This window comes from Sceloporus undulatus, chromosome 3 (genome assembly GCF_019175285.1).
Source record: "Sceloporus undulatus isolate JIND9_A2432 ecotype Alabama chromosome 3, SceUnd_v1.1, whole genome shotgun sequence".
NCBI lineage: Eukaryota > Metazoa > Chordata > Lepidosauria > Squamata > Phrynosomatidae > Sceloporus > Sceloporus undulatus.
This window is the reverse complement of record NC_056524.1, coordinates 270960250-270975735: the sequence shown is the minus strand read 5'-3', so window position 1 is coordinate 270975735 and position 15486 is coordinate 270960250. Positions and strand designations below refer to the sequence as shown.

The window sequence follows — 15486 nt, the reverse complement described above, 5'->3', positions numbered from 1 at the left end:
CCCCTCACTATCCAGGAAAGAGAGGGATCACATAACAAGATCTTGGGGCAGTGTTAGCTGACAGAGGAATTCTCGTTTAGGGCTCCACACATGGCTAGATTTGAGACAGATGATAGAGTAAGGAGCCCAAGGAAAGAAGAGTAATGCAGAGGAAAATAGGGTGGGGGGGGGAGTTCCCTTTACCAAGACAGCATGCCAGTGTTTGAGAGAGAATATGGTTAGCATGGGTCCCAGCAAAGATCTCTGTGGTTCACCTTTTCAGAGCAAGGTGAATCTCCCATAACAACATCCCAAAAGGGCCTTCACAGTTACATGCTCTGTTCCCAGAAAAATGCTAAGAGGCACCTGCAGTGGCAGTGTACATAAGCTAAAAGGCAAGTGAAATGCTGACTCCTAAAGCAAGCAAAAGCACTGGTGTAGTAACCTCCTGTTGAGAGATGTCTCTGCAAATATGAAGGTGTTGATTTTGTAATGGCTAATGTGTGAGTTAGGATTAAATAATGTGGCTCTTTCTCAGGTTTCTGCCATCAAAAACTGGTAAAATGGGTCACTGAAGTGGTCGTAAATCTTGTAGAGCAAGCTGCCAATTGTGAAGATATGAGCAGGGAGGGAGCTGCTCATTATGAATGATGAGTCTGAACGCTTCAAATCTGCCACACATTTAATGTAAGGTGTAATGAACACCCAGTTTGAGTCATGTCTTCTGAGAGAAGTTACAGAGTCTGGAACAGAAGGAACAAAGGATAAATTTCTACATCTGTGGAAAGACAAGTTTGTTATCTGAATGAAGGAAAGATCTTAATGCTATCCTTTGAAGAATAATTAGATTATTTTCTGACCAAGAGCACTGAGTTTTCACAGATCTTCTTTGCTGCAGCCACAATGAAAAGGACATTCGAAGATGGTGCCAATGACTGCAGTAGTCCAACAGCACTGTTAAGGCTATAAATACAGTGTGCAAACTCGGCATGTCTGCACCAACGGGTAAATGCTCTCCATGTTGCCTCATGGATGCACAAGATAGGGCTATTTTTTGAAAGAGAACAAGTTTAAAAAAAGTACCAGGATACCCTAAAAGTAGGTGCATGGCTCTTTCAAAAATCAATGGAGCTACCCTGGCTCTGAGTGAATGATAGGTTCTTGAGAAAGCACATGTGGGATATCTACCAGAATCCATGGGTCCAGCAAGCCCATCTGGAAGATTCCAAGAATCCATGCAATGGGTATCATGGCCAGTCAAGGGCCAAAAGATCACTCAAACTACCCTCTCCAACCTGAGAGCACTGACAACCGAAAGGTGTGGGTGGGAAAATGCCAAGCCATTCCCACTGTCATGAGGTATCAGGGTGTCTAGGGCTTCTGCTCTGTGGGTTTGTAACTTGCAGATGAATCTGGCCAGTTTGTTGATCATCAGATGTGAATTGACTCACTTGGGAACGGTCTGTAACATTGCCAGAGACCTAGGAAAGCAAAGGATGCCTAGGACACCAAAGGTCCATTGTATTTGCCTCATATCAACATGGAAGATCAGAACTGCTATGGCAGCTGGAGCTCACATTGTGGAAACCACTGGAGGCCTCCTTCTGTATCACTTTCTCGGTTTGCTTTGGCATGTCTAGAGCAGCTTCGCATGGAGCTCCTCCACAAGATCTGGAGCAGTGATTCCTGAACTTTGGTCCTCCAAATGTTTTGGATTTCAGCTCCCAGAATTCCTGACTGTTGACCAAGATAGCTTGAGTTTCTAGGTGTTGAGGTCCAAACACCTGGATGACTAAAGTTTGGAAATTCCTGATTTGGAGGCAGCTGGACTCTGCACTTTGACATGCTTCCTTGCTTGTATTTTCTTACCATTCAAGGGCAGCCCCTCCCTACTGATGCCAGTGCCATGAGAGAACACCAGAAGGAGATTGGAGCAGAAGAGGAGATTCAGAGGGCAAAGCCAAAAGTAGATAGGTTTTCTTTTAAATGTTCAATCAAACGGAGAAAGGCTCTGCTATCAGGATGAGAAAACTGCGAGGAAAGAGAAAGTGCAAGGAGTAGCAGCTCTGTTCTAGGCAAAAGGCAATCTGGGAGAAAGTTTTTAGCATTAATTTTTAAAGCAAAGATTGGGTGATCTCTGTCTTTCCTGGATCGTGGGAAACCATAACCCGTTGTGAATTCCTTTCCATACCAACTTGGGAATCCTACCTTTCACTTTTTGGGCCTTTCTGGTTGCAAACAGACAGATGAATACTCCAGGGGCCAAAAATACAAAACATTTCAAGAAGAAGTGAAAAATAATTACTGTTTTTAATCTTCACTATTTCTACATCAGTATCACAAACCTCACCCTACTTGCTCAAATGTCTGATTATTTTTAACAAGTGAAGGTAAACCCTTTGGCCATTATTCCCAGGAGAAATGCAGTGTGTAGTTTGGTCTTTCATGCTATCATGAGAGAGACATGCAAATGGGTTGTATGGCATGCAGATCAGCCAAGACCCTCCTTTTCAGAACACATTCCCAACAAAATACTCTGTTGCCCAGCGCTGGATTGAGCAACCAGTACTGTGTGTGTGTGTGGACAAACCATGAACGATAATAAGCCAGCCAGACTCTGCGACAGAAACTTTATTTAATCAACACATTAAAAAATAAACAAAACCCAAAACAAAACCACACACGCATGTGTGTGCACTGCAAATGCACACACACATACAGACACACATAAATAAACAGATAATTGTTAGAGACTATGTAGAGGGTAGAGCAGGGAGGAAGAACTGTTTTTCTTTAAGTTCCAGGTAAACCAAATATTAAAACTATATTTAATATGAAAAATTTGCTACAAAGAATACATGCATAACACATGAATGGGGAGTGTGTGGACATAACAAAAGCTGTTCCTGCTACAACTAAGGTAATAAATTTTTAATGCTTAGGGCTTAAATAGGATTTGTTTTTCATGATCTCTCTTTGAGTGAGTACACAAAGAGATCGGTGGAGGGAAACACAAGAGTAAGATACAGTTTGCTTTTCCTGTTTCCAACATATACAACATCCTTTTCTTCCTTCAGTCATTACGCAGCTAAGAAATTAACATTCTGTTAAGAAGCCATATTATTCTCACAGGCATCCTTGTTGCTTATAAAATGTTCTCCAAAAGTTCCCCATTTAGAAACAACTTTTTCAAAAATATATGAAATCAGTGTTTCAATACATGTTTATACACATAACTGAGGTGCTTTGCCTCCTTAACCAAGTCAGGATCAATACCTGAAAAATGAACAAAAGCTCTGGCCACCCCCCACTTCTTGCCTGTGGCCTGCTACTGATTCCAGGCTGGGTCAGAGGCAAAATGCTTAAAAAGTCTGTGAAGGAGGATAGGTTGAACACTTGAGGTCTGGGATTTCCCTGATCACAGTCCCCTGAACACACACAGAGAGATTGCAGAAGGACAGTGAAGTGAGTTTGCAGTAGCAAGAAGGGCATGAGCACCTTGGAGACTAACATTACTGAGGTATGATGGGCTTCTAGTGACCACCATCTGCTGTACAGTCTGCTGGTGCAAAATTCAAACCGACATGAGGCCAATGCCTCTGGCCTACAAAACAAGCAAGTGAGTCCAAGAGATGAGTCACATGCTGTAACTCAGATGTTGGGCCACCTCCATCACGTGTCTTTAGAGCCTGGCTATTCAGTACCATATAAGAAACTGAAGTGACTGGCCATACTGAAGGAAAGGCTTGGAAAAAACACCCAGGTTTTATTTTTTATTTACTGGTACTTCCAGGATTTATATCCTGTCTTTCTCCTACAATGGGATCCGAGGCAGGTTACAATATTTAAAAGGTTATAACACTTGAGAGTAATTAAGTTTGACTTATTGCACCAAACCTGAGAGAAGTTACTGAAGTGAAACACTGTACAATGTAAAAGATATTTGGATAGTTTGGAGATGTTTGTTTGGTTCAGTTCACAGGGGAAAAAGTGCTTCTGTTTTGCTACTACATTTTTACGGCTGGGCTCTCTGGAACCCTACAAAGGGTGCCAGTCCCAGCTCTAAGCTTGCACAGCAATGGAAGATCCATATGCAGGTAAACTTTGATATGGATCTCAGCACCATCTCCAATGCTAGGGAGATTCTGGGACATATCTCTCCATTGAGACAAAGGTCTTAACTGCTGGTCCTAGCTAAAGCCAATCCACTGAAGGTTAAATTAACACATAACTTAATCCCACTGATTCCATGGTTCTACTATAGCTGGGACTAGAGATTGGATTTATGGCTGGAACTGCTTTCCTCAACCACATTGTGCCCCACAGTTTTCACAAGCATACAAAGGAGACCAACTGAGACTGAGGGCCCTTTCACATGATAGCACTGTGCCTTCACTTTAGCTGTCATGGTAACATCTTACAGAGTCCTGAGTTATGTAGTTTGGGGAGGCATTGGAGTACTCTGGCAGAGAATTCTCTACACCCCACTAAACTGTGCATCCAGGATTCCACAGGACAAAGCTACAGCAGCTGAAGTGGAAACAAAATGCTATGATTGTGGGGTGTGAAAGGACCCTTAGTGCATGTTCACAATGAAGGTGAATCAGTTGAGCTAGACATGAACCCAACTATCACAAGCCTTCTCGACTGGCTAAAGTCAAGCCCATTATGAAACTCCTACTTTCCAGGACTCCCAGCAGCACAGTGATTCATTTATCCTCTGGGCTGGAAGCCTTTCTGGTCTCCTCCCCTTCTGTACTTATACCACACAGCAGCAGAAACCTACTCCCATGATTGAATTGGAAAGCATGTCAGTAATGGACTACTGGTCAATCAAATAAGGCAGGAAATCAAGTTTTTTCCAGAAAGAGAAATTCACAGTCAATAGGAAACTAGGTGCTAACAACAAGTCATGCCCAAGAGTACTACCCAGCAGATGTGCATGTCTGGGGCAGATGGAGGTCATTATGTACCTCTCTTCTACTAAATATAGACGTTGAGTGAGGTAGGGAGAAAAGCTATGATGAGCATGGGACTCATCTCATGGCCCTGTTGCACAGCTGGTAGGCAGGGATGATCTGGAAAACGAGAATACCCATCCTCTTCAGAACCTGAGAGAAGATGTAAGGCCTCAGTGTTGACTCACTGGAAAAGCAGGTAAGGCTGCGAAAGTGGCAGGTGATAGAAAAAGACAAAAACCACACTACAAGTAGGTACATGATCAAGGCAGCCACAGTCCTGTCTTGCAAGAGCACAGCAGCTGATGACTGGGACTCTTGGAGGTCTCTGATTCATAGGGTTAGCATTAAGTCAAAGCCTGCTTCATGGCAGGCAACAAGAACACCACCACAACAAAGCCTCAATGAACCAAGAAAAAGGTCCTGGGGGAAAAATGCCTCCCTGATCAGGAGTCCTGGAAAAATCACATGGTCAGTCTGAACAGCACATGAAAGCACATGCCAAACTAACTCCCATGATGCTTCTTAGAATTAGCGCTGTGTGTCCGCAAACCAGCCACTGAGCTACAGTGAGGTAAGACACCAAAGTGGCAGAATACTATGGGACTGGTAATGTGTGTGAAAACCCTGAGAGCTAACCATTTGGAGTCAATTATTCCTGGACAAACTGATACCTGCTCGATTCTTCCAAAAATGTAATTATTGTGATTTGGAACACGGGCAAAAAGGAACTCTTGTGCTGCTGTACATTTCATTATTTATTTACTTATTTACTGAATTTATACCCTGCCTTTCAACTGGAATGGGATCCAAGGTGATTACAACTCTACCATTGGTGTTTTAAGAGGCACCAAAGGCAAATGCTAAGCTTAGCCCTTGCTTGAGCAAACAATGCAAAAAGTGGCTGGCAGTTTCCTCCCTATGTTGGTACTTTCCCTCCCTAAACTCATACTATAGTATTGAGAAGAAAGCTGGTATTTGCTTGTTTAGTGACTACAGAATTGGAGAGGAGTGCCCGTCCCGTCCTCTGCAGAACTCAACTGATCGATGCACACACTTTGTGAGAGCAACAGACTGCCATTTAGAAAATTCTTTTATGCACATAGCTCTAATAATCCTTGCCTTGTCCTATATGCCAACCTTACAATAGTCAACAAATACTCATTTCCCCTCTGTTTTATCCAGAACCATTGCCTGGAAATGATCAGAAAATGAAGGGGACAAAACATGTCATAAGATGTTAGTGCTGCAGCTATACCCTAGCCAAAACAGAAGTTAATTGTGTATTTCTGAAAACTATGTCCTATAAGGAGCGGCTTCAGGAGCTGGATATGTTTAACATGGGGAAGAGAAAGTTAAGAGATAACAGGATAGTCAAGTTTAAATATTTGAAAGGGTGTCATATTGAGGATGGAGCAAGCTTGTTTTCTGCTTCTTCAGAGAGTAGGATATTGAACAATGGATGCAAACTACTGGAAAAGAGATTCCACCTAATCATTAAGAAGAACGTCCTGATGGGAAGAGCTGTTTGACAGTGGAGCAGATTCCTTTGGAGTGTGGTGGATTCTCCTTCTTTGGAATTTTTAAAAGGCCACATAGCCATCTATTGGGAGGGCTTTGATGGTGTCTTCTTGCATAGCAGGGGGTTGGACTGGATGGCCCTTGGGGTGTCTTCTAACTCTATGGTTCTATGATTTTATGATTTCAGGAAAGGAAGGAAAAGTGAATCAACACATGTCTAGAAGAGAACAAATGATTTAGTATGTGCTTGTAACAAGGGCTTCACATATGGCGGAACTGTTAAGGCATGGGTGGGCAACTATGACCCTTTAGGTGTTTCAGCCTATAACTTCCATAATTCCTCTCCATCAGCAATGCTGACTAGGGATGTTGGGGGCTGTAGGTCAAAAGCACCCAGAGGGTCACAGTTGCCCACCTGTGATTTAGTGGGTGACACAGAAGTGCAGGAAGCAGCAACACTCTTAGAAGTGCCTCTATACTGAACTGACATATATGCAAAGTTCACAATGATCCTATAATTTCCCTTCATCTGTCATTTGGACTAGCAGGGATTACAGGGCTACATACATGCTGTGATTCTGTGGGAGCAAAGACAACGCACAGAATGAGACACTGTGTGGGTCACTGAGCTTCCTGAGAAACATGATTTTCATTTTTTAAAAAGAGCACAGCCTGCTAGCTACTATGTCTGTTAAAGGCATAGTTATAAGTATCAGAAATGTGCTTAAGTAAGATTCGCTGTGAGCAAGACTTCAGTAATCCATTGAACCTTTCTCTTAAGGACAGCAAAATTAGAATAAACTAGGAAGAGCTGTTCAGATCCACACCATTCATATAAAATTGCAATATTCAGGTTTTCTTTGAAGAAAATTATAATTCTTAGCACAGAACACAAACATCTCCTGCTTTAAAGTGTGTGTCTTTAATTGTCACTTTAGTGGTCTCTCTTGGCCTGGCTTAATGGTGTCTTTCACAAAAGTGGGAGGTAGAAAAACTCATGATTTCGGAAGTGCAGTGCAGACACTGGGCTGAGAAAGCGGAAACAGGCACTTGGCTCAAACGTTTTATAAATCCAGAAAAGTAATGTCATAAGCCCACACCAGAAACTGGTATGACTGTGAGGTATGTGGGTCTGAAACAAGGAATGAGTAACAGACATAAAAGCAGCCAATCATCCACTTTAAGGGCAGCAAGGTCTGCTGGTAAACACTATAACACAGCCTACAGCAGGGGTAGGCAACCTGCGGCCCACGGGCCGGATGAGGCCCGGCAAGGCCTTGGGACTGGCCCCAGCCCGGTCCTGCCGCTGATTGCCGCCGGAGCCTTTGGCCTCTTGCGTGAGAGCGTGGGGCCTTTGGCCTATCAGGAGGAGGCAGGCAAGGGGAACAAGCGGTGGGCAAGGGGGGCAATTGTCTATAGAAGCCTCCGAAACATGCATTTATATTAACAATTTTTTAAAAATCAGCCAATTTTTTAGCGTGTCCTCCATTAAAAAAAGCATCCTCTATTTGAAATTTTTGTCCTACATTTGTCCCGGTTTATTTATTTATTTATTTAATTTTTAAATAATAATAATAATAATAATAATAATAATAATAATAATAATAATAATTAATTATTTATTTTTTGGCTTCGGCCCCCCAGTTGTCTGAGGGACAGCAACCTGGCCCCCGGCTCAAAAAGGTTGCCTACCCCTGGCCTACAAAATCCACAATGATACATTGTAAGTCTTCCCATTTAGGAAACAACAGACAGAAAACACATAGGAGCTAGTGAACCTAATCTGGGAACTATGAATACATGCAACAAAGTTAGAGCAAGGTATGTCTGTATCTTCCTTGAAACAAACTTCATGCATGCAATGTTTATATTCACGTGTTTACACAGAAAACCTACTCAAGAGATGGTCCTGCCCTCAGCAGAAATTTGCATTTGGTTAAAACAGTGTCTAAATAGATGTATTCTTAGAAATGCAAAAATACAGAGAAACCATTGTTCTTTTGTCCGCTGTTTAGCTCCCAAGCAAACTAGTGCAGCAGAGCATGAAGGGTAAGTACTAAAAAGTCTGTATGGATTTAAGGCTGTTAGGGTAAGAAAATTCTGACATTGCTGGCTTTTCAACCATCTCTCTCCTCAAGGCAAGAGGGCAAAATGTTTGTGCTCTGAGATTTACTTTAAAAGTAAAGGTGTCCCTGAGAAAGCCAAGAGCACATGGCATGGACATATTCAAAAGGCCCAAGCTTTAACCTGGATGATACCTGAGCTAGATAAACTGTGCAGAGTCAAGGTGGCAGCTGGGATGGCAGGGATATCTTGTTCCTATTTCCTAAGAGAAACAGGCCAAAAATGGATTCATATCAGTGCTGATGAAAGCATCTTGAACACTTAAGCAGAGTTTGTATTCTAGATGAGTGGACACATGTGTAAGCAAAGAATTTGCTTTGAGAGGAATTTCGACATTACAAGATCTGCTCCCTGTTGAAGAAAATTTCCCAACTCTTAGGGAAGCACACAAGAGCTTGAAAACATGTGTAATATTTTCTGGTAGTATATTAAAAGCCAAAGGAGACTGACCTAGATTTCCAATAGTCAGAATCTCAGTGGGCTCTCGTATTTCCTCATCCCTTTTATTTCCCCCTACTCTCTTTTATGCTGAGCACCAGAAGATGACTTTGGACCCCATAAAGAAAATGCCTAATTTGCTACATACGGCTTTCTTTATGTGAGATTTGAGTATTTAATCAGACACAGGAGTGGCTAATAATTTGCAGCTAAATAAATTATAGATGCTGTGAATAGGTATTTTAACTACAGAGCAGCTCTCTGAACAGTACTGTGACTATTTATTAGGAAGCTAAAAGAAAGACAGAGAAGCTATGGGTTTTAACAACTGTAGTTCCTAAAAAGAAGAAAGTAAGTCTCTCATTTCTAAAGCATACAAGTGCACTGAAGACTGGTTCTAGAAACGCTGACTGAAATTCTTCTTGAGTTGAGATCTACTAAAAAAAATGCAATAGCTGGAAAGTACAAAACATATTAAACTTTGCACTTCTCTGTGCAAAAATGGTGAGAAGCGCAGTTTGTAGGTATAGGAAAATGTGAGGCGTGTTCCCCACGCAGTGCTTTACATAATCAGTAGCTAAAGGCAACAATAAGAGCTTGAGCAGACAACACTGTAGTGGGCTTACTGGCAGAAATATTAGCTCAAACCAGTTGCCTGTGAGAATGGCAGAGGGGATTCATAAAGATAACTTCTCAATGGTTACAAAAACATTCACGTTGTGGCCTTTCTTACCCAAGAAGGGTAAAAGTAAGCCATCGTGAATCCCTTCTTTTAATGTAGACCATTTGTGTCAGTAATTATTTGTGTGGCTTAGAGCAACATCTGCACTGACTTTGAAGATAGTCTGCCATCTTATTTTCTCCTACATGACCGAACTTGCTTTGCAAATGTAGATATGCTCAGGAAACAGAAAGGAATCTTGGGAAAGCAGCATGGCTTTAGATGATGCCCCAGCCTGCACAAAAATAAGATCCCTGACATATAGGCTTGAGGCTTTGAAGAATCCTGAGCAATCTCCACATTTTGCTTTTAAAAAGATATACTCCTGATATTTTTGAAAAAAGCTTGAAAAAAACATTTTGTAGTTTAATTCTTAAACTAGAAGAGGTCTGAATTGAAAATCTTACCGCGAGGAAGATTTTCCTTCAAGGTAGCATCTGAGTTCTCTCCAGTATCAAGAGTGCTAAACACCAATACTGTCTACCCACGCATCCCAAAATTGAGGAGAGAACTATTTGTTTTACAAAAATATCCAGAACTATATATTTAGAATAAATTAATGTGCATGGGTCTTTTTTTAGCAAGTATTCCAACTGTATAATATGAGTATAAGATGTTTTAACTATACAGATATTTTTTATCTAACAGCAAACTCTGACTGACTAGATCACAGAGTCTTTTCCACACCAAACAGAGCGAGTTGCTGGTGGATTAGAAAGAACATACACAGACAATATTCTCAACTGAAACACAGACTAGTTACCAACCGCTTGGAAGAGCTGGAGCAAGTCCGTGGCACCCCTTGAGCTTTAGTTAGAGGAAAAAGACCCAGCGATAGAACACACAGAGCATTAGCATCAGAGCACAGTAAAATGCCGCAAAGCCACAAAGCTGGGTGGAAAGGGAGACAAGATTGGGTTCTTCTGAATCTGCCCCCAGAGAAAGAAGAGATTCTACTGTCCTTTTAATGCTGAGGTTTAGCTGGAGAATGTCAGAAGGGGAACAGAGACTGTCCTGTCCAGAGTGTGAGCAGGAAGGGAAAACAGACAGAAAAAAAATTAGCGTCAGTCTTAACAACCATGCAAATATCCTCGAAGAAGTCAAGAAAGTGCAATGCCATCCATTTTTCCACACAGGAACTTTCAATTATTCTTCCGTTATCTATACACGTCTATTCAATAATAAGCAAGCAACTGAAAACTATAAAAAGGAAATGTTGCCAACAGGCCTTTATTTTGTAGGAAGACATTGTGATTCCAAGTAGGACCCTTTCTTGGAATACTTCCGGTGCCATGAGGCAATATACACCATAAACGTTTTTTCATTTTTGTTCGATAATGAAAGGCTGGTCTCTGAATGTAGTATCCTGCATAGGTATCCAGTGTGTCTTCAGCTGACACTTTTCTTTTTTTAAAAAAAGGACTGACATTTTTGGACTTTCCACTTTTCTGTCAGACGGGCTAAAGGCAGCGAGGCCCAAAGATTCTTCTGCTTTAATTTGTGCTCATCAAAGCATATAAACAAACACATTTGTGACGGAATAGTGGAAGGAGAAGTGTGGCTCTATGCAAGATACTACCTTTAGAGAACAACAGTTTTTAAAAATTATCTAATCTGCCCTCTCCAAAGGTAAGTATTTCTACATAGGGCCATACTCAGATATTTCTCTATGTTATATATAAATTAAGCAGAAGGGGGTACAAGTCCATAATCCAACTCTGCCTGGCCTCAGAAGCAACTATGCATCTTGGGCCAGGCTGCAGAAACTCCACTGTCTTCAAACAAAACCAACAGACCACTGCAGTGAATGGAGAGGACCTGATTATATAATCTCTACATGTTTTTCAGAGCTCCTGTGAGCACCAGATTTCAGGAAGTGTCAGTACTTTATTTTAAATCAAACAGATAAAGAATTCAGATTTCCCACAGGATGGAATCTGGGATCTGCTTCCTCTATACAGATTGTATGTAATCCGGATTAGACAACAACTTTTAAAATCAAGCTTCCTTAAAAGTCTGTTCCTGAGAAGAGCTGAACTACTGCTTGAACCACTGCCTCTAGCCCTACTTGGATTAAATGCTAGATGGATTAATGATTCCTATGAATTCCCGGATCACTGTCAGTGCATTGCCTGCTTTGCCTGCTCCTTCCAAACTGAGGTAGAAAACCTGTTTTCCCCTGGTTCCTTGACCCCACTGACAATCAACGGCCCTCAGCTTATCAAGCATAGCTTTTGTTTTCTCTGCTTTCTTGAGACACAGCCACCCACCAACTCCCTGCATCTTATACACTGACCCCAGAAGTTTGGCTGGAACCTACCTGGCAAGGGTCAGCCTGTGTTCACTGCTCCTTCTATCCTGTGGCCATCAAAATTTGAATGAAGTGGATTCTCCCAAAAATACAAATAGAATAAGCAAGTAAAACTGGATGGGCAAACTCGTTCTAACCTAGTCAGTTTTATCTTCTCCTTAACTCCGCTTAACCCAGTCAGATTGTGGAGAGGCTGTTACAGACTGGAGAAATTTGGGTTTGGTGATTTATAAAAACAAGTGTGCATGACACTTTGTCTCCATCTCCAAGAGACAGAGTAGTTGTTAGGACAACAAGAAGGGAAAAAGACAAAAATGAGGAACATTGTGGTTAAAAGGTGGCATGGACAAAATGCCTGGAGGACAACGGCGACAAACTCGTTTATTCCTGCCATGTTCAAATCTCATGCACCTTCAGCTGGCAAACTGCAACTTGAAATTCACTTGTGGCCTCTGGTGTTTCAAATACAGCTCCTACTTCAACTCTCCAAATCCTGCCCACCTCTCTGATCTTCAAGGATGCTTCAGTTGATGGCTGCTATTGACAGGAAGAAGTGGTGGATGCATGCTATGAAGGGAAAACTATGGAGGTGAAGGATGATGCTGGGAAAACATGCTGAAGAATAAATAGTATGGGAGCTAGTGGTCTGCATCTATGTATCTTTGAGGTCAGGAAAGGAAAGATGACACATCAAGAAGGGTATGGAATTTGGTTGAAGATTTGCACAGCAGGTCTGAAATCCATCAGCCAATCCAAGATGTCTGTACATTTTTTCTGTGTATAGCTCTTATCTACCATCCAATTCACAAGTGGGAATCATGTGGCTTTCCAGGTGTGTTTGAATGCAACTTCCAGCAGCACTAGCTGGAAAAGCCAAAGTTTCATGAATTTTGGAATTTAAGATTCAACAGAGTGCCACACTATTCCTACGCTGATCTATGTGTCAGTATATAAAAAGTGGGATGCAGTGGCTTAGTGCTTAAGACACAAATTCTGATGATTTTAAGTTCGAGGCCCAAGCACCAGGTAACAGAGTGAGCTGCCATCACTAGTCCCAGCTTCTGCCAATCTAGCAGTTCGAAAGCATGTAAAAGTGCAAGTAGATAAATAGGTACTACTTCGGTGGAAAGGTAACAGCGTTTGGTGCAGTCATGCTGGCCACATAACTACGGAAGTCATTTTCGGACAACTCTGGCTCTTCAAGTCAGTAGCAGAGATTAGCATCGCCCCTACAGTCAGTTATGACTAGATATTCATGTCAAGGGGAAACCTTTACCTTTTATATATAAAAATACTGCTGCTTGATAGTAAAGGTCCAGTGATTCTTTACCAAAGCAGTTGTTTGTATCAAGACGTGGACGTGGACAAGCTCCTTAGTAGTCTGAAAAAAACGACTTGCCCTCTTGACCCTTGCCCATCCTGGCTGGCTGTCCAGGGGGGTGATATAGTCAAGCTGATGCTGAAAAATATAATCAATGCATCCTTCAGGGAGGGTACCCTGCCTTCTTGTCTTAAGGAGGCAGTGGTCAGACCACTCTTAAAAAAGCCCTCCCTGGACCCTCTGGATAGAAATAACTATAGGCCAGTCTCGTTGTTACCATTCTTGAGCAAGGTGATTGAGAGGGCGGTCGCCAATCAACTACAGGCAGTCTTGGATGAAGCTGATTATCTGGACCCATTTCAAACCGGATTCAGGGCAGGATACGGAGTTGAGACGGCCTTGGTCGCCTTAGTTGATGATCTCCGTCTAGGCATCGACAGGGGAAGTGTGACCCTGCTGGTGCTCTTAGACCTCTCAGCGGCCTTCGATACCATCGACCATGGTATCCTTCTGGAACGCCTGAGAGAGTTAGGTATCGGAGGCACTGTTCTACAGTGGTTCCGGTCCTACCTCTCGGGCAGATTCCAGATGGTGGCGCTAGGAGACAGTTGCTCTTCTAAAAGAGAGAGAAAATTTGGTGTACCCCAGGGCGCAATATTGTCTCCTATGCTGTTTAACATTTACATGAAGCCGCTGGGAAAAATCATCCGGAGACATGGGGCAGGATGTTATCAGTACGCTGATGACACCCAAATATATTTCTCTATGTCTCAGACTGATGCAGTGACTAAGGATGGCATCTCTCCTCTGAATGCCTGTCTTGGGGCGGTAATGGACTGGATGAGGGAAAACCGACTCAAGCTGAATCCAGGTAAGACGGAGGTACTTGTTATAGGAAACCCAAGCCCAGGTATGGAATTATGTCAGCCAGTTCTTGATGGGGTCACACTTCCCCTGAAAGACACTGTCCGCAGCTTAGGGGTGCTCCTTGACTCGTTGCTTCACCTGACAGCTCAGGTAGATGCGACAGTCAGGAGCACTTGTTATCAGCTTCGGCTGATACGCCAGCTGCGCCCCTTCCTGGAGCAGGGAGACCTTGAAACAGTTGTACGTGCGCTGGTCACCTCTCGATTGGACTTCTGTAATGTGCTGTACATGGGGCTACCCTTGTGCCAAGTTCAGAAACTTCAACTTGTACAAAATATGGCAGCCAGGTTAATTACAGGTACTCGTCGTACCGATCACATAACACCGGTTTTGAAATCCCTTCACTGGCTGCCAATTAGTTTCCGGGCAAAGTACAAGGTGTTGGTGATTACCTTCAAAGCCCTACATGGCTTGGGTCCAGAATACTTAAGAGATCGCCTACTTCCATACTGTCCGTCCCGCACTCTAAGGTCCTCGAAGGGGAAGAATCTACTTCAGCCAATAAAATCTAGGCTAGGTTCAGTCACCCAGAGGGCCTTTTCCATCGCAGCTCCGAAGCTATGGAATGACCTGCCGAAGGAGATCCGCGACATTTCTACTCTTACAGCCTTTAAGAAGGCTCTTAAGACAGATCTCTTCTGGCAGGCCTTCCCTACCTAGTTCTACTCCCCATTTACTGTGACTTATGTCACTCTGTCCACCAATTCTTCTCTTAAATTTAATGAGAAGAATTAAATTAAAATTAATTAAAATAAAATCCTTGCCTCAAGAAGAAGAGCCCTCCCTCCATGACATCATCATCAGACCTGAGAGGGAGTGAAAAAGAGAGGCCCAACTTCCATCAGGCCTAACTGTGAATGTACTCACTTCGCTCTCTTTAATTTTATTGTATTTTATTTATTTATTGTATTTTATTTTCTTTATTTTTACTGTTGTAACCCACCTGGATTCCTTGTGATTGGGCGGGCTATAAATAAATCATTATTATTATTATTATTATTATTATAAGACACTGCTAATGATTTAGCAGTAAAAATAGTTTGTCCATCAAAAATAAAATCTAACAGTAAATGTCTAATTCTTCCAGTGTAATATACCAAACCATACCACTGGAATTGTTAATGCTAAGAAAGTGCAACACATGCTGCCAGACAGATTTTTGTATCACCTGGGATGCTATAAAGGG

At 42.3% G+C, this 15486-nt stretch overlaps 2 protein-coding genes across 11 annotated transcripts in view; both read right to left on the bottom strand.

The window, feature by feature from the left end:
* ARMC9 (armadillo repeat containing 9) overlaps nt 1-15486 on the bottom strand; it is a 1183007-nt gene that overhangs the window by 389790 nt on the left and 777731 nt on the right. The window lies entirely within an intron of this gene.
* The window catches only part of LRCH3 (leucine rich repeats and calponin homology domain containing 3), a 72090-nt gene that overhangs the window by 5815 nt on the left and 50789 nt on the right, over nt 1-15486 (bottom strand). For 8 of the 10 annotated variants that reach the window (XM_042457386.1, XM_042457389.1, XM_042457388.1 and 5 more), the window contains one exon: nt 10509-10755. The exons of 1 other annotated variant lie outside the window; for it this stretch is intronic. In XM_042457386.1, coding sequence (XP_042313320.1) covers nt 10555-10755 — 201 coding nt within the window. In that variant the 3' untranslated portion in view covers nt 10509-10554. Of the gene's footprint in view, nt 1-10508; nt 10756-15486 lie in introns of those variants that run through there. One more of the 10 variants, XM_042457393.1, reaches the window with a different exon arrangement.